Source organism: Mauremys mutica, chromosome 15 (assembly GCF_020497125.1).
Source record: "Mauremys mutica isolate MM-2020 ecotype Southern chromosome 15, ASM2049712v1, whole genome shotgun sequence".
Classification (NCBI taxonomy): domain Eukaryota; kingdom Metazoa; phylum Chordata; order Testudines; family Geoemydidae; genus Mauremys; species Mauremys mutica.
The window spans coordinates 31,029-58,319 of record NC_059086.1 but is presented as its reverse complement, the minus strand read 5'-3'; the positions used below and the strand labels follow the sequence as shown (position 1 = coordinate 58,319).

Here is a 27,291-nt window from a genome sequence, read left to right as displayed (position 1 = left end):
GTCCCTGAACACACATAAATAGCATTGAAGACTGCTTTTTCTCCTTCTACCCTGGTTATTATAATGTATCTTTGGAACCAGTCCAAGTACAGCTTTAGCCTGAGGTTAAAACCATTTGAATTACTGTCCTCAGCAAAAGTTTAACAATTCCAGAGGTCTCACACAGAGAGAGCAGAATAGAACAGACATCAAAATCTGTTCGCTTCATAGTCTTGTTGCTGAGAATTATCTAAAAGGTTGTAAGTGCTCAATTCTTGATCAGATTCAATTTACATGGCTTTAGTCACAGCCTGTGATATTTGTTTTTCTGGAATCTGTACACCAAACCCAGGCCATACTCCTAAAATTGTTCAAGGGCATGTTTATACAAATCTGCTACTGCACGCTGCCCCGTGGAATTTTGAATCTAAGCTTTGGTGATACAACTGTGTCTATAATTAAGTCTGAAACGTTCTCACAAATAGATCATGGCCCACATGAATGGCATAAAGGGGGGGGGAGGAGAAGCAGAGAGAATGCAGATATGATTCACACACTGGAAAGTGGTGCGTTTGGAATCTGACTGAGGAGCAAACAGGCAGCAAATATGGGAGTTTCAGAGTGTATAGCTAAGGATCTTGTGCTTGGAGATAGTGAGATTGGGTCAGTTTGTTATTGTTCTGTTTGTTCTATGCATATGGGTTGTGCTCTTGGGGTAAGACAGGTTTGTTTTTGTCTCAGGCTATGTGGCTGTGACCATTGGGCCTTTGATCAGCCCTGCTCTTTGAAGTCTCTGAGTGTTTAATTGCTCTCTTAGTGAGAGAGTGGAACTACGCATCCAAGCTCAGGATGAAAGTCAGTTGTGTGGCAAACTTGTGAGCAGCAAACAGGAGCGTTTTGAGAGGGAGAGTAAGAGGCTTTCTTTCTAGGTACAATGCCGTGTTCAGCCTCATGATGGCCAGTGATGGAACCGTATTTATGACCTGAAATGGATGTGCCATGTTTTCTTTTCTGTCTGAAGCCAGAAAGGACCATTGGAATGAAAAGTGTTTCATCATCATCATCATCGTGTAGTATGGCTATATCATCTGGGTTTTTCCCAAATGCAGAAGAGAAATGTTTAATGAATACTGCCTTTTCTGCATTATTAATGACATTTCCGTCCATCCTGGATAGCACTGCCTCGTGGTTCTTGGTGAATAATCAGCTGAGCATGTGCTCCCAGAGTGATGCTGTAGCTAATGCAATCATTGGATGTATAAACAGTAGGAACAGGGAGATTAATAGTTTTTATTTGGTACTGGTGCAACTGCTACTAGGTTACTGTGTCCTGTTCTTGTGTCTGCATTTCAGGAAGGATGTTGATAAACTGGAGAGTGTTTAGAGAAGAGTCGTGAGAATAACTAAAGGATTGGAAAATATGCCTAATAGTGATAGACTCCAGGAGCTCAGTCAGTTTAGCTTATCCAAGAGAAGGTTAAGGGGTGACTTGATCACAGTCTGTAAATACCTACATGGGTACTTTTGATAATGAGCTCTTCAGTCTAGCAGACAAAGGTATAACAAAATGCAATGGCTGGAAGTTAGAACTAGACAAATTCAGACTACAAATAAGGCACACTTTTTAACAATGGGGGTTGTTAACAACAGGAACAACATACTAAGCTTTGTGGTGGATTCTCCAGCAATAGACATTTTAAAATCACGATTAGCTGTTTTTCTTAAAGCTATGCTCTAGTTCCAGCAGGAATTAATTCAAGGAAGTCCCTCAGGTAACTGATGGGCAGGATCCCCTGGGAGAATAACATGAGGGGGAAAGGAGTCCAGGAGAGCTGGCTGTATTTTAAAGAATCCTTATTGAGGTTGCAGGAACAAACCATCCCGATGTGTAGAAAGAATAGTAAATATGGCAGGCGACCAGCTTGGCTTAACAGTGAAATCCTTGCTGATCTTAAACACAAAAAAGAAGCTTACAAGAAGTGGAAGATTGGACAAATGACCAGGGAGGAGTATAAAAATATTGCTCAGGCATGCAGGAGTGAAATCAGGAAGGCCAAATCACACTTGGAATTGCAGCTAGCAAGAGATGTTAAGAGTAACAAGAAGGGTTTCTTCAGGTACGTTAGCAACAAGAAGAAAGTCAAGGAAAGTGTGGGCCCCTTACTGAATGAGGGAGGCAACCTAGTGACAGAGGATGTGGAAAAAGCTAATGTACTCGATGCTTTTTTTGCCTCTGTCTTCACAAACAAGGTCAGCTCCCAGACTACTGCAGTGCGCAGCACAGCATGGGGAGGAGGTGACCAGCCCTCTGTGGACAAAGGAGTGCTTCGGGACTATTTAAAAAAGCTGGATGAGCACAAGTCCATGGGGCTGGATGCACTGCATCCGAGGGTGCTAAAGGAGTTAGCGGATGCGATTGTAGAACCATTGGCCATCATCTTTGAAAACTCATGGCTATCAGGGGAGGTCCCAGATGACTGGAAAAAGGCTAATGTAGTGCCCATCTTTAAAAATGGGAAGAAGGAGGATCCGGGGAACTACAGGCCAGTCAGCCTCACCTCAGTCCCTGGAAAACTCATGGAGCAGGTCCTCAAGGAATCAATTTTGATGCACTTAGAGGGAAGAGGAAAGTGATCAGGAATAGTCAGCATGGATTCACCAACGGCAAGTCATGTCTGACTAACCTAATTGCCTTCTATGATGAGATAACTGGGTCTGTGGATGAGGGGAAAGCAGTGGACATGTTATTCCTTGACTTTAGCAAAGCTTTTGATACGGTCTCCCACAGTATTCTTGCCAGCAGGTTAAAGAAGTATGGGCTGGATGAATGGACTATAGGGGGCTAGATCGTTGGGCTCAACGGGTAGTGATCAATGGCTTCATGTCTAATTGGCAGCCGGTATCAAGCGGAGTGCCCCAAGGGTCGGTCGTTGGGCTGGTTTTGTTCAATATCTTCATTAACGATCTGGAGGATGGCGTGGACTGCACCCTCAGCACGTTTGCAGATGACACTAAACTGGGAGGAGTGGTAGATAAGCTGGAAGGTAGGGATAGGATACAGAGGGACCTAGGCAAATCAGAGGATTGGGCCAAAAGAATCTGATGAGGTTCAACAAGGACAAGAGCAGATTCCTGCACTTAGGATGGAAGAATCCCATGCACTGCTACAGACTAGGGACTGAATGGCTGGGCAGCAGTTCTGCAGAAAAGGACCTAGGCGTTACCGTGGATGAGAAGCTGTATATGAGTCAACAGTGTGCCCTTGTTGCCAAGAAGGCTAACGGCATTAGGGGCTTTATAAGTAGGGGCATTGCCAGCAGATCCCATCTATTCAACATTGGTGAGGCCTCATCTGGAGTACTGTGTCCAGTTTTGGGCCCCACACTACAATAAGGATGTGAAAAATTGGAAAGAGTCCAGTGGAGGGCAACAAAAATGATTACGGGGCTGGAGCACATGACTTATAAGGAGAGGCTGAGGGAACTGGGATTGTTTAGTCTGTAGAAGAGAAGAATGAGGGGGGATTTGATAGCTGCTTTCAACTATATGAAAGGGGGTTCCAAAGAGGATGGATCTAGACTGTTCTCAGTGGTAGCAGATGACAGACCAAGGAGTAATGGTTTCAAGTTGCAGTGGGGGAGGTTTAGGTTGGATATTAGGAAAAACTTTTCACTAGGAGGGTGGTGAAGCACTGGATGGGTTACCTGGGGAGGTGGTGGAATCTCCTTCCTTAGAGGTTTTTAAGATCAGGCTTGACAAAGGCCTGTATGGGATGATTTAGTTGGGGATTGGCCCTGCTTTGAGCAGGGGGTTGGACTAGATGACCTCCTGAGGTCCCTTCCAACCCTGATATTCTATGATTAAGTCCCTTCTGGTCTTATAGTGTATGAGTCTGTTAATCAAACCACTGAAGTATTTAATGTCTCCTTGGTAATTGTCTGAACTTCCTTCAACACTGAGTGTGTTTTTGAGTTTAGGAGCTGGGGAGGAGAGTCTGTTTGTGGTACTGGCACAGTGTTTCTAAATGATACCTGAGGAGGGGTGCTGCCAATGTATCTGTCAAATAAGTAAGTGAGGCAAGGGAAAGGCCAGCTCCAGGCCTTCATGCTGCTGTTTCTCCGCTCTTGCTTCTCTTCTAATATCTGTTCTCATTCTCCCACTTCAAGTTGCAGCTCAGAAAGCTTGCCAGAAGCTGGGAATGGGCAACAGGGGATGGATCACTTGATGATTACCTGTTCTATTCATTCTGGCATTGGCCACTGTTGGAAGACATGATACTGGGTAGATGGGCCTTTGGTCTGAGCCAGTATGGTTGTTCTTATGACATTTTCCATGCAGGGTTATGTAGCTGTTTGGGTCCCAGGATATTAGAGGGACAAGGTGGTTGAGGTAATATCTTTTATTGAACAAGCTTTTGTGGGTGAGAGAGACAAGCTTTCAAACTTACATAGATGTGAAGAAGAGCTCTGTGTAAGCTCAGAAGCTTGTTTCTTTCACCAACAGAAGTTGGTTCAATACAGGATATTATCTCACCCACCATCAGTTATACATAATATGTCACTGGAAGATTATCCTGATACGTCAGCTAACACAGAATGTGGCAGCCGACTTTGCTTAGAGGTTAGCCATAGGGAACATAGTGCTCCAGACAGTGCTCCAAGAGGGTAGGGATAGCTCAGTGGTTTGAGCATTGGCCTGCTAAACACAGGGTTGTGAGTTCAATCCTTGAGGTGGCTACTTAGGGACCTAGGGCAAAATCAGTATTTGGTCCTGCTAGTGAAGGCAGAGGGCTGAATTCAGGGTTCTTTCCAGCTCTATGAGATAGGCATATCTCCATATTATTTATAATATCTTCTGCATGCAAGTCAAGGTGCTGGTTTTGACCTTTAAAGCCAAACTCTTCCTTCTGCTTCTGTTAGTACAAGGGAGCACAGTGCAATGGATTTGAGCATTGTAGGAGTACTGCCTCTGGGGCATGTTCCCTTCTTCCCTGCAATCCACTGGGGAAAGAGCTAGGGTCCATTGGCAGGAGAAGTCTCAGAATTCTATTTTTGATCTCAGACATGTTGTAAGTATACCTTGAATCATCCCCATTATTGTATGCAGATCACTGTCAGGGTGACTGAATCTTTCAGCGGCTTTAGCTCAGGGGAATTAAAGTGCCTGACTTTCATTTTTCCTTGCAAAAAGCTGTCTTATGCTGGCAAACATGGCTCTGGAGAAGATGGACGGGAAGGAACCTTTTATCTGTATTTTGTAAAATGAAAGCAGATCTTCTCAATGCTAACTTAATGGGAATAAATTACATCAATGAACAATAGTCATTAGCTCCAATGAGTATAGTTTTTTGCAAAACTGAACAAAAATCTTTGTTTTCAGGCAAAAATATTCACAAACTATGAATTCATCCCTGTGCAGAGGGCCAGCATGAGACCTAAGCACCATGTGAACCCTGAAAACGAGGCTTAAAGGGAATCTGAATGGCATCATGCCTATGTGCTGACCCTCTCCGCAAGAGGGAATTTCCCTTGAAGTGAATGAATATAACATCTTCCCAGCTCTCTAACCCACCTACCTTTTTTGGTAGCAAATCCCTGGGTTATCTTCATGACCTTGTCTTGGACAGCCCCATGCCTTCAAGATTTCCAGACTTGCCAATTATTAAAGATAATGGACTGGAACTTTACAGATAATAAAAATACCTAGCTTACTTGGTCACAATTTGATTATACCCCCTTCTCTGCAGAAATGTATAGTTTAATGTACACAATTATCAATGTAGAGAATTGTGATATCACCCCAAGTTGAGAAATTCAGCTCTTGTCTACAAAATCCCTTTCTCTATAAATAGATTTTACTGAGCATTTAATCCACTTTAGGAAAAATAAGTATGTAGAGCAGTCAGACCTCTAAACATGTTTTGGGAGAGAGAGAGGTTTAATGTTGCACCTTCTCTTGGTTATCTTTTTTGAATATCTTCCTTACTAATAATAATTCTGTTTAATCACTAGTGTCTCAATTTTCTTGGTGGAAAAGCAACATCAAAACATTTTATGTCTCCCTTCTTGTTCATTTTCTGTGCACTTCTATCAGCTGTGTGATATCAGTCCTGTCAGCAAAGGACTTCCATTCTTTCCCAATCTACAATATGTCTCTTCTTCCATAAAGTCTGTCACCTGCCTTTTCCTATATGGTATTCAAACTTGCATATATTTTTCCCTCCTCACTCACTTAGCAACAGTTTAAAGCTTAACATTAGGAATGCACTCTTTAACACCATTGCAATACATTTGAGTAGAAGAACTTTTGGGAAAGAAAGCATGGAAGTGTTTGTGCATGCAGTATGTTTATTTGTATTATATATTTGTATATATGTAATATTGCTTTAAAATACATTGTCATTCCTAATAGAAACATTTAACATTTATGCATCAGAATTTTAAAAATACAGTTTATTTTTGTCTTTCAGTATCTGTTTGTCACTGTAGTGTAATAAACAGACACTGTTAATGCCACCTGCTCATGGAACTGAAAAACTGCAAGTAATCCTTGCTAAAGAAAATATGGAGACTGTTCTTGCCATCTAGCGGTTAAATATGAAAATTGCAAGAAATTGTTGCTAATTTGTATAATTAGCATATACCAAAGGGAGGTAATTGGAAAAATAACTATTTTACAATTTATGTTAATTATTTGTTAATTAACAATTTTGTGAATGAAATGATTGACTTTTGACTGTGATTTGGATAAATATGTTGATATAATAATTAATCCCCATACTATGAAAATTTCTGTAAAATTGAGGGTTAAATATAATATCCAAAAAGCCAAAATGCTAATACTAACTTTGGAAGACCAAGCTGATGGTTCAGATATTTCTGGATGAAACTGATAGCTGCTTTTAAAAAATGGTCTAATTACATTCTTTGACATTATGTAATCTGGAATCTTTAGACACCACTAGAATACAAATGTATAATAATAAATAGAGATGCAACTACACCCTAAAAGTCCAGTCCCCACACCCAAGTCGACATATGTCCCTTTTATAACTGGAACCCCAATGGTTTAGAGCTAGAATAATTTCAGCTCCTTACATATCATAGAGATTTATTTATACTGTATTAGAACTGGACACAGAAACTGGCAAATGTCAGGACAAATATTACAAACCTGAAAATATTATAAACAGTCTTTAACTAGTAACTCCTAAAACAAGTTATTGTAAATTAAGTGCATGGGAGAGGAGCTGGCTTTTTTTTAACCGGTTGATCAGTTAAAGGGAAACTAACATTCAGTTTCCTCTTTAATTCTTGGCCAAAGCAGAATAAGAATAAATCCTTATTTGGAAGAAAATCTTTATATTTTTTGTAGTTGAGCCAGATGGTAAGCACCTGTCATTTACAATTAACAGGTTGTCACTGCTGTGGCAGTCAGAAAAGCTGCATTTGGGATAGGAAAACATGCAGGAGCACAGTCTGTTCATCTCAGCTAGACTCAGCTGGCTGATGGCCTCTACAGAAATGTCTTTCTTCTGAACGTATTTCATTCTGCAGAAAAGTATCGTTTTGATGGATGAAATATTTTGACTATGTTTCTGTATGGTTAGGATACACTAGACAGGAAAAAAGATGCAGAGAAGTTAGGAAAAGCCACCTGCTCCTCTTTGTGCAGTAAGAATGCAGTTGTTTAGAGGCGGTACTTTGGGATCGATTCGAGGAAAGGCAGAAGTGAATGATTGATTATCGTGCAAATCTGGAATTCAATTTAATATATTAGGATATGTATATCTATTACTACTACTACTACTACTAACTATAGTTGAATAGTGTGAAAGGGCAACATTGTATGATTAAATTGCACTCAGTAAAATATCATCATAAACCAGCATCAGTGTGTGCTCAAAAATGGAAAAAAGGCATTTCTGTCTTTCAGAGAAATAATGTAAATGAAGACAGAAGCAGTGCTTTCTGATGCCAATGAATGGGAAACCTTCCTTTGCTCCCTTAGCCTCTCTGTGATATTCTGAACTGCATACACTGCCATATGCTGTACATTATGTTTGTGGCCACAAATACTAAACTAATGCAGGCTGTGCACTTAAACTGATCTCTAAGAAGTCGTTACAGTAATAATATTACTTGCATTTTACATTTCTAAATGTTTGTACACATGAATCCTCATAGTATTATTATTAGAAATACAATAATTAGGGATTTTATTGGTACAAACCTCCTAGTTTGAGGTTTGTGAAACTTGCTCTGTAGTTTGGTTTCATAGTAGCTTGACTTTCTGAACCTTTTCTTCCTGTAATTTAAACTCATAGGGTGCCTCAGGTGGGGTTTTTTAAATGTTTTTTTTTAGCTAATGGAAGCCTGTGCTATGTATTGGGCATAGAAAAACACTCCCAAGAAGCGAGGATGGCACAAGAGGCTTAGGTCCACGCAATATGTTCATTGATCTGTCTAATATTCTGTTTATTTTTCACCAGGATCTTCCTTTCTCCCTTCCTCTTTCTCCTTTTTACATTCTTTGGTATTTGACTTTTGTAGTGGGTAGAGTGAGAAACGGCACTAAATAAAGACTTTAGCCATGGCCTCATCTTGACAGCAGTGTGGTTTATTATGGCAGTTCCACTTCCCAATCTCCTCTTCATGTTAAAAAGCCACATGCTGTAACTCATCTCTGGAGATTGAAATCCATGACTTCTTATAAAGATGCACAATCACTCAATCCTGCAAGGCACCACACTGACTTCAACAAAATTACTCATGTGCTTAAGAACTTTGCTATATCAGCGCCAGAGTGCTCAGCAATGCAGCTTGCAGGGCCATATCCTAGATTAGTGGACCCGAGATACAGCCTCTTGAGGTCACCAGGTGAGTGACTTCCATAAGGCAATTGCTTTTCCCACCCTTCAAGAGTGAGAATTCCAAATCTAGGTTTGGTCTATATGGCAGTTCATGAAAGTGTTGCTAGGCTGCTCTGCTGGCTTCTAACATCTTTAGTTCCAGAGCAGCCACCAGGCTCTGCTGGGAAACTGATGTGCAGGTGACTGAGTTTTTCTGTTAGTGTGTCTGTTCAGAAGGGAAAGCCCCGTTGATGTTCAGTTAAACATAGCCCTACAATATTTTTGTTCACGTTGTTATTGTGAAAAACAAATGTAGAATATACCATAAACAGAAGAGAAGGCTGCAATTAAGTTTGGATTTGTTCCATCATGCTAGTATCTGAATGAGAACTGACATCTGTCTGAGCACTGACTCATACAACAGTGTTTGAAAATCTCATATTCTCTATCCTGACTTAGAAACTTATATGTTGAGCAAACTTCCCCACAGTATTTGCCAAGGCACCTGAGTCCTGCTCTGGAGCACTTCCTTGAATTTCTGTTGAATATAGTTGGCCAATTCTACTGAATTTTGTCAAGGTTTTGTGATACAAATGTGCAACCAACAGGATAAAACTGCCAAATCAATTTTCATTTGTGATCTGAACTCCAGTAGGAAACTTGATCTCCAAGGTTGAACGATTAGTGCAATAACATTCTGCACTACCAGGCTCTTGTTTAGCTTGAATTTCAAAATGCCCTTTTCTAGGTGGAAATCACAGTTGAGGAAACAAATGAGCTTCGTCCCTTGTGGTTATATAGTTAAGATAGCTTTATATGTCCATTTTAAGTAGCTAGATACACTTTAAATTTGGTAAGTACAAAAAATAGATTCAGCCTTTATTTACCATTGATAATCAGATGCACATATTGAAGGCTTTACATCAACAAAATTAACAAGCATATATTGACTTACGATTAGTAACAGATGTCATTGTCAGCAAACTTTCATTGTTGACATTTGTACGCAAGACCTGATGACAATATCTAGCAGTTGAAGCACCATTCATTGTCACTAAAAGCAGCTTACAATTCATGGCTTTTACATCAGAGGAATATAGAAGATGATATAAATAAAATATATTAATTATATTTTTCAAACATACACATTATGATGCTTTAAGTTTATCAGAAATATGCAAGTGAATGAACATTATATAATACTGCGGAGTTGCATCTCTCAATGACTTTAAAAGTTCTGGCCCCAGAACACCTAAAGCACATATACATATGAGTCCATATTTAGATAGAAAAAGACAATATAGATACAACAGGAGAAAGAAAATCTACATGTAGGAGCAGATAAAGCTACGTGGTTATGCCTACATACTTACAATGCATGTAGTTTACAATGGATCACACTGCCTTCTCTTGTATCCAGTGCAACCTGATGGAATTTAAGGAGTTGCAAGAGTGTAAATCAGGGACAAATATGGCCCTTAGAGATCATAAGCTTATATTAAAAAAATTGACAGGAGGATCTACATTTTTTTAATAAAATGTCTACAGAGCAAAGTAACATTAATGAAGTAGGGGAAAAAACTTTTGACAGTAGTCCTCATGGAAAATTATAATAGAAAAAGACAGTAAATTGGAATAATGTGAGTTACCATACTATTCTGTTTTTACCAAATCTCTGCTGGTGCTACAATCACATTCCTTACCAAAAAAGGTAGCATATTAAACCTATAACTCTTCCCTTCAGGTTATGGAAATCATAATCCTCTGCTGTCAGGGTTATTGGAGAGGTGGCACTGCGTCAATACTGTTTTAGTTGCTTAATGTTTTTGACTGATTATTTTTCATTTTAAGAAACTATTTTCTAACCTACAGACAGGTTTTAAGAAAATATACAGTGCACTTTCTGCACTTAAAATCTGTTTTCTCATTTGAAAAATATATTTGAAATTCTTATGTAACTTTATAGAAGGAGGCTCTTTTGAAGAGAAGAATATCATTACAAAAGAAGACCAAAAAGTAAAATACTTCCCCTTAAAGTCAGCCGAAGCACATGAAAAAACCTGAAGGATTTAAGTTGGTACCAACTTTTCAGAACACATTTGGGGTGAAATGTGTTATTCTGTGAGTTGCATAAGTGATCTGCTCAGCTTTGCTTCATGATCTTTGCATCTAAACATGAGATGACTTTCTTGTACTCTAAAATACGTCTGTCTCAGTAGGATTATCAATGCCAGATCAGAAACTCACCCGTGCAGTGCTGTCTTAGAGTCACCCGAGGGTACTTTTTCAGTATAATTAGAGACAAAAAATAGATGTAAAAATTTAACACAAGAAAAGCTGGTTAGTATTATTAAAAAATGGAAAATCTAGGAGTTCAGTACATGACAATAAATTAATGACTTTGAATAACTGTGACTAACTAGGATCAGAGAGAATTCATGAATGCCCAGTTGACCTCAATGTCCACTTCTGCTCCCACTAAAGTCAGTGGCAAAAAAAACCAAAAACCTCCTGTCAATTTTAATGGGAGCAGAAATGGTTTGATAACTCCCATTGGAACAGGATTGGTTGCCAAAATGCACCACAACAAAGAACTGTAAATAATTGCTCAATCACATCATGTTTTCTTCAGATGACTCATGGTTTCAAGAAGGTTTAACTATGCAGAAAGCTTGATGGGGGCAGTAACTAGTTTTTAAGATAAAGGCAGAAAAAGAAACATTTAGACAAAAGTTGACATTTCAGATTGGTAATTTTTACTGATTTGTCACTTTCAAATTGTTGGGACTTTCTTCAAATTTCACAGAAGCATTCTCCTTAGCATTTACAATAAATAGGACAATTTTCCAGCCAAATCAATTTTCAAAGTCCATTTTATAGGAGAAGCTAAAATATGGCTTTATAGCGGAAGGTGTTTGCAACCAAACGAGAAAAAAATCAAAAGTTCTCATTGCACAATTCAAAGGATTGAGAAATATTTATAAGAATCAATCATCCAGAGCTGCTTGGATCTTTGCCATGTCCTACAGTTATCCTCCCTGTTGTACAATTGCCTCTAGGGCTTTAAGAGAACTACAAGCAATCTACAGGGGTATAGTAACATAGTCCTTGTAATGAGCACTGTTACCATGGATGCCCCCGGTCCCCTCTTCCATCACTTCCTGATGGTTTAGATAGCTACAGGCCAACATTGCCTTCAACATTCTAGGAAACACAGCAAATACAGCAGCAGTGGATTTGCTTTTCCCACCTTATTAAAGGAGTCTTTGACAAAACAAACTTCTTAGGAAGTGCTCACTGAGACACACACACACACACACACACAAGCTTTGCAATTTCATTGCTATTAAACTGAGTACAGTTGCAGACCTGGAAAAATGCCAATGTTGATATATTTGATTCTAAAAGGAAAACCAGTTAAGCAAAGAAGACAGAAACTGTGTGAGCTCAACAGAAAGGAAAGTATATTACTAACTGTTAATGCATCATGGAATATTTTGAAATACCATTTGGAAACTGTTCTGCTTTTATATCAGATTATCTGTTTCTTCTAGAGGTTTACATGCAGGAAACGCATCAATCTTTTGCTAGTGTGCCATGTGTGAGCTGGCTGCCGTGTATAGGAGACAGGTGCATTGTGTTAGTAAGTTAGGTACAGGGGCAAATACTAATGTTACTGAAGAGGCACATCTGCTCCTGTTCCTGATTTCCACACTGAAGTCCCAATTCTTTGTCAAAATTATAATTAGTTGCTGAGGAGATGATTATGATGTCACAAACAAAGGGTTATGATTCATGTGGAGAATGAGCAGTAGAACAGATGAAATTATCTTGCTTCCTGCACATCTCTTTAACACTGAAGAATGAGATGAGAAATTTAGAGAATATGATATGGACTCAGAATGCATCCTGAAATGAATGTGCTTCCAGGCTTTCCAAGAGGTACCGGCTGCCCTTTTAAAGCTTGGTACTTGGAAGCTCTAAAGGCAACATCAAGCCTTCTGGACTTATTTCCAGAATAGTTTTCAGGTGACTTTATTTAAAAATGAAGAGATCTTAGTGTTGAACTTCTCTGTTCTCTGAATATGTTTGCTTTTCCATGTTTCTCCCACCAGTGAGTAATTTGTCACTGAAGATCCAAAAAAGAAATGATCAGCTGCCTGTGGCTTAATGACAGAAACACATGGTTTCAGATCTAGAGCTGGAAAAGGAGCTGAACTGAAGACAAAGGAAAATAAGATCCTTTTGTGAAAAGTAGAACTAGCTGCATAGGAAAGTAAAGCCAGTTTGGTGTAGAAATAGTCAAAGTTGTGAGACACTTTATTATATCTTGCTAACAGCTACAATAACATGCGCATTAAGGGGCAAAAGGAGAAGGAAGTAAATAGCGCAGAAGTAAAATTGTCACTTTATATGTGTGATTAGTTTTCTCTCAAAAGTTGTTCGTCCAGAATTGAGCTGATTTTTACAATAGTCAGAACAGAGTTGTTAACAGTCCCCATTAAAAAAAAAGCAAACAACAATAACAAAAGTTAGCTGTCCTGGGTATAAGAAATATTGTGAAGTTGTACTTTTTATATTGATTTAAGGCTGATAAATCTGTCTATCACCTATCATATGTATACAGCAAACACAAATGGAACTCCCTCAGATGGAGTGAAATGATAATCCATCAGCTATAAACCAGTCAAGCCTTCAGCATCTTAACTGGGTCTGGAGCTATTGGAATTAAGTCTCACTGCTTGACAATATTGCCTGAAATTCTAATGCACATTCCTTTACAACCTAATAGCAAATTCACTCTGGAGCAGACCCTTTTCCCTGCTACCCATGTTCCTTTATCCAGATCAAATACAAACCACTGGAAATCTCTGACAAGGACATGTTTGGGTTGTATATCTTGCTTATCTGACCTGAAACTCCCTATTGTCTGGAAATTACATGATTAACTTGTGTGGTTTTTTACACCAAAATTAAGCTGTAACAGCACACTGAGTGATATAGCATGGCTAATAGCTGATAGTTCTTATTAACAGTAACTTTTAACTGAAAAGATTGGATCCATTGCAGTAATCCTGTGAGTGTGAAAAGAACTCCTCTTATGTGTTCATATAGGAAGGCATGGGGGAGGCAGCCTTACTCTTTTCTTTACTGGCAAATATAACTGCTCTTCAGAGGGCTGCAGATGGCACTTAGCTGAAATGTTTGACTGGAGACAGTATCTCATTTTATTCATATTTGCTGCTGCAAATTTTAAGTGATGGATAGAGGTGAGTTCTGGAAAGTTCCAAATGAAGTAAAATGTTCCCTTTCTAAGCATCGCTAACCCACACCTCCTGTGTGCTTTTCAATAGTGAACATGTGAATTTTGGAGCCATCCTTACCACTGGTTTACTGCTCTTCTGATATACATCATAATATTGAATATAACTAATATTAGCAAAGAGATCTGACTCTTACATAAGCCCATAGGGCGTGCCTCTTCTAATCTCTTTCTAGAAAGAGAAGTTACCATTCTTAGACACATTCAGTTTTTTTAAATTTTTCTTCTTATTCACGGTGGCAGAGACTCCTTTTGCCTTTGCGAAGGAGACCAGATGTCTTCATTTGACCTAGCAAAGCCTGTTATGGACGCTCATCACTCTTCTCATTTTGCTTAGTATTCAGTGCATTCATGCATTAGTTGAAGGAAACAAATGATTTAAATAACAGCTTAACTTCCTTGCTGGAGTTCAATTAGACATTCAATATTTGTAGCTATCCTAGGCAAGCCCTGTGCAGGGTTATAGACTCGCATGTTCAGAAAGCCTGCACTAATATGCTGCCCCATTAGTAACTGAGCTCCTACCATCACCTCTGGCACAGCCTGTCCACAGAAACCATGCTCTTTAAGGTGCAATTTTATTACAGACGCTCCCTGGGATACACAAACCTGACTTATGCAAACCCGCACTTACGGAAAAAGTTCCGTAAGTGGGGGGTTTATTTTGTTTTGTTTTGTTTTTTTCCCGTAATTGTCGGGTATACATCCCCGATTTACGCAAAATTCAACTTACGCAAGGCATTCCGTTCTGTCATGAACCAGGGCATCATTGTGCTAGGTAGTGTACAAATAGAACAAAAACCCTGTCCCAAAAAGTTTACAGTCTCAGTATGAGACAAGATATGGATGCAGACAGACATGGAAACAATGAGACATTGTTGGTCAGCATGATAGGCAGGGGTCTCAGCACACCAGCAGCCTAACTGTTGTCATGTTGTGGGTTTTTTGTAAGCACCCTAGAAAAGGAGAGTTTGAAGAAGGATAATGAGGTGCATTTGTGGGTGTTTACAATGAGTTCTTCCCAAGTGTGAGCTGCAGCATGGGAGAAAGCACAATGGCATTTGTTTCAAAATGTAACAAGTGGGCAATGGAGGCTGGCATGATGGACCAGTCAGAAGTGGTACTTGAAATCTCAGTAGCAAATGAGACATGATAGGTAGGGTGGAGATAAATTGTGAAGTGTCAAGTGAAAGTAAGTAGTTTATTGCTGATGCTATAGAGAAGGCAGAGCCAGTGGAGAGCTGCAAAGATAGTGGTGCAGTGGTCTAGGCGACGGGCTAGGAAAATGATCAAGTGCAGTTGCCCTGCCCTCTAGCTCTCTTTCTGGGAGCCCAGTGTAATTATGGGAGAAGCAGTCAAACGCCCATAATTCCCTGGGGAAATTCCTGTAAGTCCCGACGTACAGAATTAATGCTTAGCTCTTGCTCAGTAGGAAAGGTTGGTGCTGGAACTTCTGAAGAGCTGTCACAAGGCATCTGAGGTAGATACACCAAAGCAGTGGAGGGTGTTCCAGCTCTAGCTTTGGGGACCCAGCAGCCAAAGGAGCATATGCTGCAAAATTGTGCCCCAACCCCTGGTTCTGGACAATATTTGAAGATGATATTCAACAAGTTAGATGTATTTCTGGGTCTACACCACAGTCTCAAATGGGCGGGGCGAAGTTGTTTTCAAGACCTGGGATGAACAGCTGTGTCTGCAAAATTGTAGTATAATGGAGGTGGCTTTTCTGTACCACCACAGCACCAGACCAGAGGGATGAGAGCTAGGTTCATAATGGAAGACAACATGGTGATTGTCCAGTGGGTACTGTCGTCATGGAGGTTTGCAGAGACCACTGATCAAGGAGATCAACATATCAGAAGTCATGAAGGGATTTAAGCTATTGCATTTCACATACTGTGCAGTAACCATTGATGGGAACCTACATTCCACTTTATTATTTGTGTACATTACCCCCTAGAGGCCTCAACGGAGATTGGACCCTCATTGTGCTAGGCACTGCACAAATACATAGTAAGAGGAAGGTGCTGCCTCAAAGCGCTTATAATTTAGACAAAGCAAAGTGAGGGACAAAGACAGAGGAAGTGAGGGAAAGTGACTTGCCCAAGTTCACAAGTCAGTGTCTGAGCAGGATACGTATAGGCATAGTTTGACTTCTATATTTGGGAGGGAAGATCCAGTCAAGCCAACAGGGCTGCACATGAGTGGGGAAGGTCCAGGCCTGCCTAAGGCTTGGGGCGGGGGAGGAGGAATCCCCCCCCCCCGAGGGTATGGAACCCAGGTCACCAGAGTCCCTGTCCAGTCATCTAACAGCTGGACCATGGACATGCATGTAGTTCATGAGAGTTCATGTTTGCTATTGGGAACAATTTTGTTTCTGGATGCAAGGCGAGTTATGGGTTTGCTGGGGGACCACATAGGCACTGCATGCGTAATGTCTAGCGTAGTCAAGGCCTTGTAGACTTTGAAGTTTAGACTAGTACATTTGGATTGTAATATAATTAGGTGAGTTTTCAATGCAGTGTTTGGACAAGTAGGGCCAAAGCTCTTTTGAAAAATAATTCAGGACAACAGCAGTAATTCAGAGCTGGATCCAGCTTTCCTTTATTACAGTCTTCCTCCAAATGTCATTTGTTTTACAAGAGTAATTGCACTTCAATCACTGGTAGCACTAAAATTGCTAATTTTAGTGCCATAGTTTCACATTAACAACACTTAATTATATTTTTAACAGAATAATAGCTTAAGTGAGATGGTTACACACTGGCTTCTTGTAGCCCAGATGGTGGTTAATCCATTAAAATGCATTAATATTTGCTAATGACAAAACAAGGGAATTATAACATTGCAAGGCCGCCTGTTTTTAGATAATTGCACATCAGGTAATCATTTATGCCAAATGGGAGTGAAAAGATGGAGCCATTAGGGAGAAGCAGGGTGCAGAGCACAAGATGGAGTGATAATAAAAACAGGATTGTCAAAAAAAGCAAATATTTGAAAAATGAAGCTAGTAATGCACTATGTTAAATATTTTAAAAGCTGATGATGGAAAAAATCATTAGGAAAAAAGACATTACTAAAGAGAAAGTTGATAGAAAAAATAGATACAAGTTGCCTAGGATCATAATAAGGTAAATATTAGAATCATGTAATTTACATTAGGTACATTTTACTATATCTTTGTCTTGGCTGTACTTAAAAGAAAAACTGATTTTATTGTTAGCCAAGTACGACCTGAAAAACGTTGCTCTGATTCAGATGTTTGAATTCTGCACCACAGGACAGACATATAAAAGTTATTATTTTTGTAGTTCAATCTCAAGGTGAGACAAAGCCAGCAAGGAAATTTTAATTGCACACTTGGGATTAACTGCTCAGAAAATATCCCATAGAGATTTTGTTCCCTAGAGATTATAATGGTTTAAATACTCATCCACAATTAAAGATTTATTCTAACAAGTAAATAATTACTTGTGTAAAAAAAAAGTTAAAACTATTATTTCAGTTCTATGTGACTTTGCTCCTATCAGACGTGAAATAATAGTAATGTTGTATAAAGTTTGTTGATGAGCTAAATTTAAGACCATTTACAATTTCATTTTATGTCTATGCAACCCTGATGCCAATCTCACTAAACAGTGCTTTTCAGAGTTAACAACTTTAACATAACATTATGTTTCTTTGATGGTTAATAATTATATTATACAAGATCAAACTCCTTATACAAGTCTGTCTGTCTTTGTAAGTGCTATTTACAGAATGCTCGTCGTCATGATATATAGGCACCAGTGCAGATATTCTGTGACAGTTGAGTGTGGTAAGGCTATTATTACACCTGATAATTAAATAAACACATGTATTATAGTATATGGAAAGCTTTGGGTGCTGCAGCATTCCACAGGTCAAATATGACATATGAAGAATCCTCCCCTGTTCCTGAAAAAATGTATACGCTCCCCTTCTCCTTTTCCTAATTAAAAAAATGTTGCATCCAACACAGGGGAATTCTATATTAGACCTCATCCTGACAGATAAAGAGGAACTGATCACAAAACTAAAAATTAATGATATAAACTGATCACATTTTTAATGTGCAATAAAGTCCAGACTAAAGTTCAGACTCTGTGTGTGTGTGTATAGATAGATAGATCACCTGGGAGGAAGAATTTAATCAGAAAAAATGTGAGTGATAATTGGGAATTGTTTAAGAACACTTTACTAGAGGCCCAAAAAGCCATAACCTCACAATCAATGAAAGAGGCCACATTGGTTAAAAAAATCAACCTGATTTAGAGGGGAAGTGAAGGCAGCTATAAAATATATATATATATAACAAATCGAAGAAAGGTAAAGTTGATAGTAATGAATATAAATCAGAAGCTAGGAATTGTAGAAAATTGATAAAGGAAGCAAAGTAACACAGGGCAACATCTATAGCCAACTGAGTTAATAACAAAAAGAAGGATTTTTTAAGTATACTAGAAGAAACAGAATCTTACCAAAGGTACTAGTCCTTTACTACATGGAAATGGTAAAATTATCAATAATAATGCAGAAAACAGAGAAGCGATCAATAAATGTCTGTTCTATATTTGGGGGAAAAATAAATGACGTAGTCATATCATATGGTATCACTCTTTCCATTCCACTAATATCTCAGGAGGATGTTAAACAGAAACTGCTAAAGTTAGACATTTTTAAAATCAGTGGTTCAGATAACTTGCATTCAAGAGTTTTAAAAGAGCTGACGGAGGAGCTTGCTGGACCATTAATGTTGATTTTCAATAAGTGTTGGAACACAGGGGACTGGAAGAATGCTAATGATGTGCCAATATTTAAAAAGCATAAATGGGCCTGTCAGTCTGATATCATTAACAGGCAAGATAATGGAGTGGCTGATAGGAGACTTGATTAAAAAGAATTATAGTAGGGTATTATAATTAATGCTAATCAACACGTGGTTATGGAAAATACATTCTGTTGAACAAACTTGATATCTTTTTTTTAGAAGAATTAAAGTTTGGTTGATAAAGGTAATAGTGTTGTAATATACTTAGACTTTTGTAAGGCATTTGACATGGTACCTCATGATATTTTGATTTAAAAACAAGAATATAAAATTAACATGGCACACATTAAATGGATTGAAAACTAGTTAACTGATAGGGCTCAAAATGTACTTGAAAAAAGGAACTCGCTGTTGAACAGGTGTGTTTCTAGTGGGGTCCCACAGGGATCAGTTCTTGGCCCTACACTGTTTAACATTTTGTTAATGACCTGGAAGAACACACAAAATGATCAATAATAAAGTTTGCAGATGACACAAAAATTGTGGGAGTGGTAAATAACGAAGAGGACAGGTCACTGATACAGAGGGAGTTGGATTGCTTAGTAAGCTGGGAACAAGCAAACAATATGTGTTTTAATACTACTAAATGTAAATGTATACATCTAGAAACAAAGAATGCTGGCCATACTTGCAGGGTGGGGAACTCTATCCTGGGAAGCAGTGACTCTGAAAAAGATTTGGAGGTCATTCTGGGTAATCAGTGTGGACATGAGCTCCCAGTGCAACACTATAGCCAAAAGGGCTAATGTCATCAGTAAATGCATAGGGCACACAGCCACTGACTGCAAATGGAATGCATTTTACCCTTCTGTTGCAGACATATATGTTCCTGGAAGTTTAAGATATCACAGAGAAACAGGCATAAGGATGTATGGAAATGCCATTATATTTTTATACATCTCACCTCATACGACATGGAAAAAAAGTTCTGACACCAGCTGAAACTCCTCACCCCACCAGGAAGGGAGAATTATTAATGAGATTACTGGGGTGAAAATGATAAAGGAAAATGGAGGCTGAATGTCAGGAAAAACTTCCTGAGTTAGGTTTGTGAGGGTGTGGAATATTCTCCCAAAGCAAGTAGTGGAAACCCTGTTGTTTGTGAAATTTAAAACAAAACTGGGTAAAACGCTGGAGAATACATGTTCTCAGCAAACCATGATAAGTTGCAATTTTGTTTGCAATATGACTTTTGCAAATTTTAAAATGTAGTTAATCCCAAATCTTTTGTATTGAATAATGTAACTACTATATGTTCCTCTTTAGTGATTTTTATGTCTGTTATCCTGAACTAATTGGAACATAATGGATACTTAGACTAATGTGCTGGATCTCAGATGCCATGTATATCAGGGGATATGTATTTTTGAATGTATAAATATATTTTAAAAGAAAAGAATTTCATTTTGCTCCTCACAGTTATAATTTTCCTGAAATCGCAACAATTTGTAGAGTAGGGTAGTAGAATGAAGTACTGCAAAAAACAAAATTAGAAAATTGATTTTTTTTAAACTAGCAAATGTGTTTTCCAGAAAAAATGTAGTAATGTGATATCACATTACTACATTTTTTCTGCAAAGAAGTTTTCTGGAATTCTGTCCTTTTCAGATATACCTTTAAAATTATTTTAAATAGAATATTACAACTTTTCACTTTTCCCCATTTGACAATGTACTATAGAGACTTTGTAATTTAATTTGAATAAAATATATTTTCTTAACGCTGAATTAGTATTTTAATTACATTATCAATTAAATTTTACATTATTTTTAATTTATTGTAATTCATTGTGAGTATTATTATCATCATTGTACTAGTTATTATTATTTTAAAACTTATTTTATCTTTTTCCATTACTACCCGTGCTCCAGATATGGAACTAACTCCTGATCAGCTAGGATAATTAACTACTTCTTGGAGCAGCTAGTCCTGGAACCCACAAGGGGTGGGGCAATTCTTGACTTAGTCCTAAGTGGAGCACAGGATTTGGTCCAAGAGGTGTATAAATGAACCATTCAGTAATAGGAATCATAATGTAATTCAATTTAACATTCTTGTAGGCAGGAAAATACCAAAGAAAGGATGCCCTCCTCACTCACTGGTGGCGGGAAGCGGAGCAGCCTGGCCCCAGCCCACTCCACTCCGCCAGCTCCCAGCCGCAGAGTGGAGCCGGCTGGGGCCGCGTCACTCCGCTTCCCACCGCTGGTGAGTGCGGCGGGCGTCCTTTCCTCAACCTCCCCGCACTCATCGGCAGTAGGAAGCGGAGCAGCCCAACCCCAGCCATCTCCACTCCGCCAGCTCCCAGCTGTGGCGCTCTAGTTCCCGCCGCAGGTGAGTGCAGGACCTTTCCCCAGCCGCCCCACAGCAACATGGCTGGTCCGGGGCAAGGAAAGCAGAGCGTGCTGGGGCCGCGTCATTCCGCTTCCCACCGCAGGTGAGTGTGGGGGGGCATCCTTTCCCCAACCTCCCCGCACTCACCGACGATGGGAAACAGAGTGCTGCGGCTGGGAGCTGGTGGAGTGGAGCGGACTGGGGCCAGGCTGCTCCACTTCCTTCCACTGCCAGTGAGTGCCTGTCGGGGGGGGAAGGTGGATAGGGGTTGGAGCAGTCAGGGGACGGGGATTGGGTAGGGGGTGGGGTCCTGGGGGTGATTAGGGACGGGGGTCTCTGGAGGGGGTGGTCAGGGAACAAGGAACGGGGGGGCAAAGCAAGTTTGATATAACGCGGTCTCACCTATAATGCGGTGAGATTTTTTGTCTCCCGAGGACCGTGTTATATCAGGGTAGAGGTGTATTAAGAGTTCTTTGAGAGTGTCAAGAAGCATGTGGACAAGGGTGATACAGTTGATATAGTGTACTTGGACTTTCAGAAAGTCCTTAACAAAGTCCCACACCAAAGGCCCTTAAATAAAATAAGCAGTCTTGGGAAAAGAGGGAAGAACTTCTCATGGATCAGTAACTGGATAAAATATAGGAAGCAAATGAAAGGAATAAATAGCCAGTTTTCACAATGGGAAGAAGTAAATATTGGAGCCAGTGCTATTGAACATATTCGTAGATGATTTGGAAGAGGGGGTAAATACTGAGGTGGCAAAGTTTGCAAACAATACAAAATTATGCAATATATTTAAGTCCAAGACTGACTGCAAAGAGATACAAAGGGATCTCACTAAACTGGGTGATCGGGCAACAAAATGGCAAATGAAATTCAATGTTGATAAGTGCAAAGTAATGCACATTGGAAAACATAATCCCAACTATATATACAACATCATGGAGTCTAAATTAGCTGTTACACACAAGAAAGAAATCTTAGAGTCATCATGGATAGTTCTCTGAAAACATCCACTCAATATGCAGCAGCAGTCAAAAAAGCTAACAGAATGTTAGGAACCATTAGGAGAGAGAGAGAGGTAATAAGGCAGAAAATATCATAATGCCACTGTATAATTCCATGGTACTCCCACACCTTAAATACTGCATGCAATTCTGGAAAAGATACATGGAAGGGCACAAAAAATGATTAGGGGATGGAACAGCTTCCATATGAGGAGAGATTTTCTTAGAAAAGAGATGACTAAGGGAGAATGATAGAGGACTAAAAAATCATGAATGGTGTAGAGAAAGCGAATAGGAAAGTGTTATTTACACCTTCACATAGCACAAGAAGGAGGGGTCACCTGATGAAATTAATAAGTAAGCAGTTTTAAAACAAACATAAGGAAGTAGCTCTTCACACAACACACAGTCAACCAGTGGAACTCATTGCCAAGGGATGTTGTGAAGGGCAAAAGTATAACTCGTTTTAAAAAAAGAATTAGTTGAGATCATGGAGGATAGGTCCATCAATGGCTATTAGCCTAAATAGTTAGGATGCTCCTTAAATGTCGGACTGGCAGAAGCTGGGATTGGACTACGAGGACTGGATCACTCAATAATTGCCTTATTCTGTTCATTGCCTCTGAAGCACCTGGCATTGACAACTGTCAGAAGACACGATATTGAGTAGATGGACCATTGGCCTGATCCAGTATGGCCATTCTTATATTTTTAACCTTCTTAACCCAGCCTGTCTTTTTCCCCAGGCATTTAGGAAAGAAATGGAGTGAAGGTTTGAGGAGTCTTATTTTTATTATGCCTGCCGTGAGTGGTTACTGATGGATTTTTATTTACGACAGTGGATGTGCAGCCCATTGTATGTAATTTGTCCTTTTCGGTTATTGTACATTCTGGTATTGTTGGACTCTCATAGGCTGCAGTCAGAATCATAATCATTGTGTTAAGTGCTGTATCACTCACAGACAGGGCCCCAGCTAGGAAGAACATAAAATCTAATTTAATGTGAAAAAGAATGTTAATTTGGGCTGCTCATAAAACATCTCCTAAACAAAGTGTGTGGCGAGAAAGAACTTTTACCTCTGGAAGCTTCAGGTCCCTGTAAATGAATAGATCCTATGTAATCCCCATCATTCAATTTTTTTTTCCTAGTATTTACCTCACTTGCTACCACCATTGTGCAACATTTCCTTCTAACTTGTAAGGCAGGACAAGTCACCTCCAAAGCCATCATTAATGCTTGTCAGTGAAGAGCTAGCTCCTGGAGGAGTGGTAATTGATTCTCAAGATCAGTGCTTCAGTTCCCACAAATAGCAGACCTCTCCTACAGTCTTATCATACCTCTGTTAACCTCAGAGAGCAATGTACTTTTGCTTTACAATCAGGCCTGTGAGTTCTTATGATAAGATAACCAGATCAAGTGAGCTAAGAATTTTAATGGCTTAGCTCAGCAGATTCCCAGGCTAACATTATCAATTAAGTCATTTCAGTAATGGCTAGAATTGCATGTCTGATTTATTCAGAAGCCATAGTTATAACAAATGTTTAGATGTAAATGGTCTTTCAAAGTTTTTGTTATTAAAATGGCTTAATCTGGATTTCTTGTTTTCTCCTTTAGGTTTGCTATCTTTCTTACAATGGAAAGGCTGGTTATCTATCTATTGGTTATTAGCACTGCTGTGAAGGCTATGATGTGTCCAAAACGGTGTATGTGTCAAAACCTATCTCCATCCTTCACCATCCTCTGTACGAAGACTGGGCTTCTCTTTGTGCCTCCCAGCATTGACAGGAGAACAGCAGAACTAAGATTAATGGATAACTTCATCACCACACTTAGAAGAAAGGATTTTGCAAACATGACAAACCTTATTCACTTGACACTATCAAGAAATACAATAAGTCAAATCATGCCTTATGCATTTTTTGATCTTAAAGGCCTTCATGCATTACATTTGGATAGTAACAGACTGACTTGTATCAATGAGGATCATTTCAAAGGTTTAATTAATCTTCGCCACTTAATACTCAGTAACAATCAATTGAACTATATTTCTCCTGGATCTTTAGATGACTTTATTGAAACACTTGAGGACCTGGATCTATCATATAATAATCTTGTTAATATTCCTTGGGATACAATTGGAAAGCTTTCTAATGTCAATACAATCAGTTTGGATCACAACCTCATTGAGTTTGTTCCAGAAGGAATCTTCTCAAACCTTCACAAACTTGCTCGATTGGACATGACATCCAACAAATTGAAAAAAATTCCCCCTGATCCCCTGTTCTCCAGAATCCCTGTGTATGCTAAATCTAAAGGGTCTCCATTGTCCTCTCTGGTGCTTAGCTTTGGAGGGAATCCTCTACACTGCAACTGTGAATTAGTGTGGCTGAGACGCCTTACCAGAGAAGATGATCTAGAAACATGTGCCTCACCACCGGAATTGATGGGCAAGTACTTTTGGTCCATTAAAGAGCAGGAGTTTGTCTGTGAACCTCCAATGATAACACATCGAACGCCAAAACTGGTGGTTATGGAGGGCCAGAGTGTCTCTTTGAAGTGCAAAGCAGTCGGCGACCCAGATCCCTATGTTCGCTGGATCTCCCCCGAGGGGAAGTTGGTCTCCAATACATCTAGGACAATTTCCTATGAGAATGGAACTTTGGATATTTTGACTACTTCTTTGACAGAAAAAGGTACATTTACCTGTATAGCATCAAATGCTGCAGGAGAGTCTACAGCTTCTGTTGAACTTGTTGTTAATCCTTATCCTCATCTTGCTAACAGTACCAACTGTGATAAAGATGCTGAGTCTGGGCCTTCAGACATTCTTATATCTGCTAAGTCAAGTTTCCCTAATGAAACTAAAGCTCAGCAAGAGAAGAAGGTTGTGGTTGCTGAGCTGACCTCATCCTCTGCTCTCATACAGTGGCCTTCCCAGCATCATATCCCTGGAATACGAATGTACCAGATTCAGTATAACAGCTCCTCAGATGATATACTAGTTTACAGGTAATCCTATTCACATAGCAATTCAATTGTCATTGTGAGCTAACAAATAGGAATAAGAGAAAATGGTTGTATATTTAAAATTCCCTGATGTAATGCCAGATATGTTGCAGGCATTAACTGTGTAATGAAAGGAGCAATGGGGAAATGCTTTTCATAGCCTGTTTTCCATTTGTTGTCTCCCGTTACTGAGGAATTATAATAGATATTACTAATAATACATTACCTTCTATGGTGCCTCCCATCCAAGGATCTCCAAGCACTTCATAGACAGGAATTAAGCTTTACAATCCAACAGCCTGTATGAGGTTGGTGAGTATACTCCACATTTTCTAAATGATATATATAGAGAGGTGAAGTGGCTTGCCCAAGTTCTCGCAACAAGACTGTGGCAGAGTAAGGAATTACAACCCAGATCTTCCAACTGCTGGGCGTGGCTATGGACTAATTTCATGTGTTTTAGGAGAGTTACTTGCATCAAAATGGCTCCCGAGGTTTAGAAACAGTTCCATTAACTAGTTAATGCAGTGACTTTGAATCACAGGAATGGTGCCTTTTTGCATACGGATAACACTGAAGCCATCTGTATTTTTAAGCAAAAGATCAGTGAAATATCACTTACATTTTATGTTAACTAAACATGTATCTGATCCATCTAAAAATATAGGGGAAGAGAAAATATTCAGAATACTAAATGTAGGAACTTGCTTTATATTTCTGTATTATATATACTATAAATGTACTCTAGGGTGACCAGATGTCCTGATTTTATAGGGACAATCCCGATTTTGGGGTCTTTTTCTTATATAGGCTCCTATTACCCCCACCCACTGTCCCTATTTTTCACACTTGCTGTCTGGTCATGAAGATATATATTTCTAATTCTTTGTCTCATACACAGTATGGCACATGCCCCTAATCAGTTTCCATCATTGCATATTTAATTTATACTACTATTTTGGGGGTGCACTGGGCTAAATTCAGCAGCGTGAATTGCACATGCAGTTGAAATGGTAACATAGTGTATTCTGCACCGATCTGGCATTTAGAGGCTCAGAAATACCCATTTGGGTGGGGGAAGTTGTAAAACTTGCTTGGCTTAACTATTTGACCCTCCTAGATTTTGATGGGCATCATGCAGATTGTGTGTGTTACTGCTCCCATTTGCAGTATGTGTCTGTGAGTCTGTTTATAGTCCTTTTTGCAAATAAACTGGGAAGATTATAGTTGAATCAGGAACTAGCATTTGAGCATATCAATCAGTATTTCATACTGCAGGTTCCAGAAGGATGACAACATTTCTAAAAATAATGGTCCTGATTCTCCTCTCTCACCAGTTTTCCCGTATTATAATGCCTTTGATTTCAGTTGAGTTATTCCCAGGTTATACCAGTGTAAGTGAGAGGAAAATCAGGCCCAGTAGATTTAAAATAGACTGGATAATGCTATAGAAAATATATTACAGAGAACAGAGCTACACTGAAAAGGGTATGGGATAGATGCTACAATGGGACTTTTTGTATCACTGATTTCTGCTATTCTAAATATAGTCCCATCAGAAACCTAATGTTTGTTTTTCTTTTAAATATAAATAACTGTTTTTATAAGTCCTTGAGGTAAGGTTTACAGGTGGAATTTTAGAACTTGTGCTCCTAATTCACTTAGGTCTTTTAAAGATAAACATTTTCTAGCCCTATGAAGACAATAAACATTCTGCTGTTGCCGTGTCCTGATGTAAAATGCAAATGTTTTTCTGCATCATTTGTCATTGGTAGAAAAGTGTAAACTCAAGTTAAGGTTCAATATTATTCATGCCTTTACTCAGCTCTGAGTAGATAATCCAGAGAAGAATGTTGCTGAAAACATTTCCTCAAATGTCTAGTTCTTGCAGGGACCGCAGCATGTGAATATCTGTCAGCTTGTATTGCTTATTTATTCTCTTTG

At 39.2% G+C, this 27,291-nt stretch overlaps 1 protein-coding gene across 4 annotated transcripts in view; it reads left to right on the top strand.

Annotated features, from left to right (window-relative positions):
• LOC123350686 (leucine-rich repeat and fibronectin type III domain-containing protein 1-like protein) overlaps positions 1 to 27,291 on the top strand; it is a 217,594-nt gene that overhangs the window by 169,882 nt on the left and 20,421 nt on the right. For all 4 annotated transcript variants that reach the window (XM_044989366.1, XM_044989367.1, XM_044989368.1 and 1 more), the window contains one exon: positions 23,956 to 25,350. In XM_044989366.1, coding sequence (XP_044845301.1) covers positions 23,956 to 25,350 — 1,395 coding nt within the window. The remainder of the gene's footprint in view (positions 1 to 23,955; positions 25,351 to 27,291) is intronic.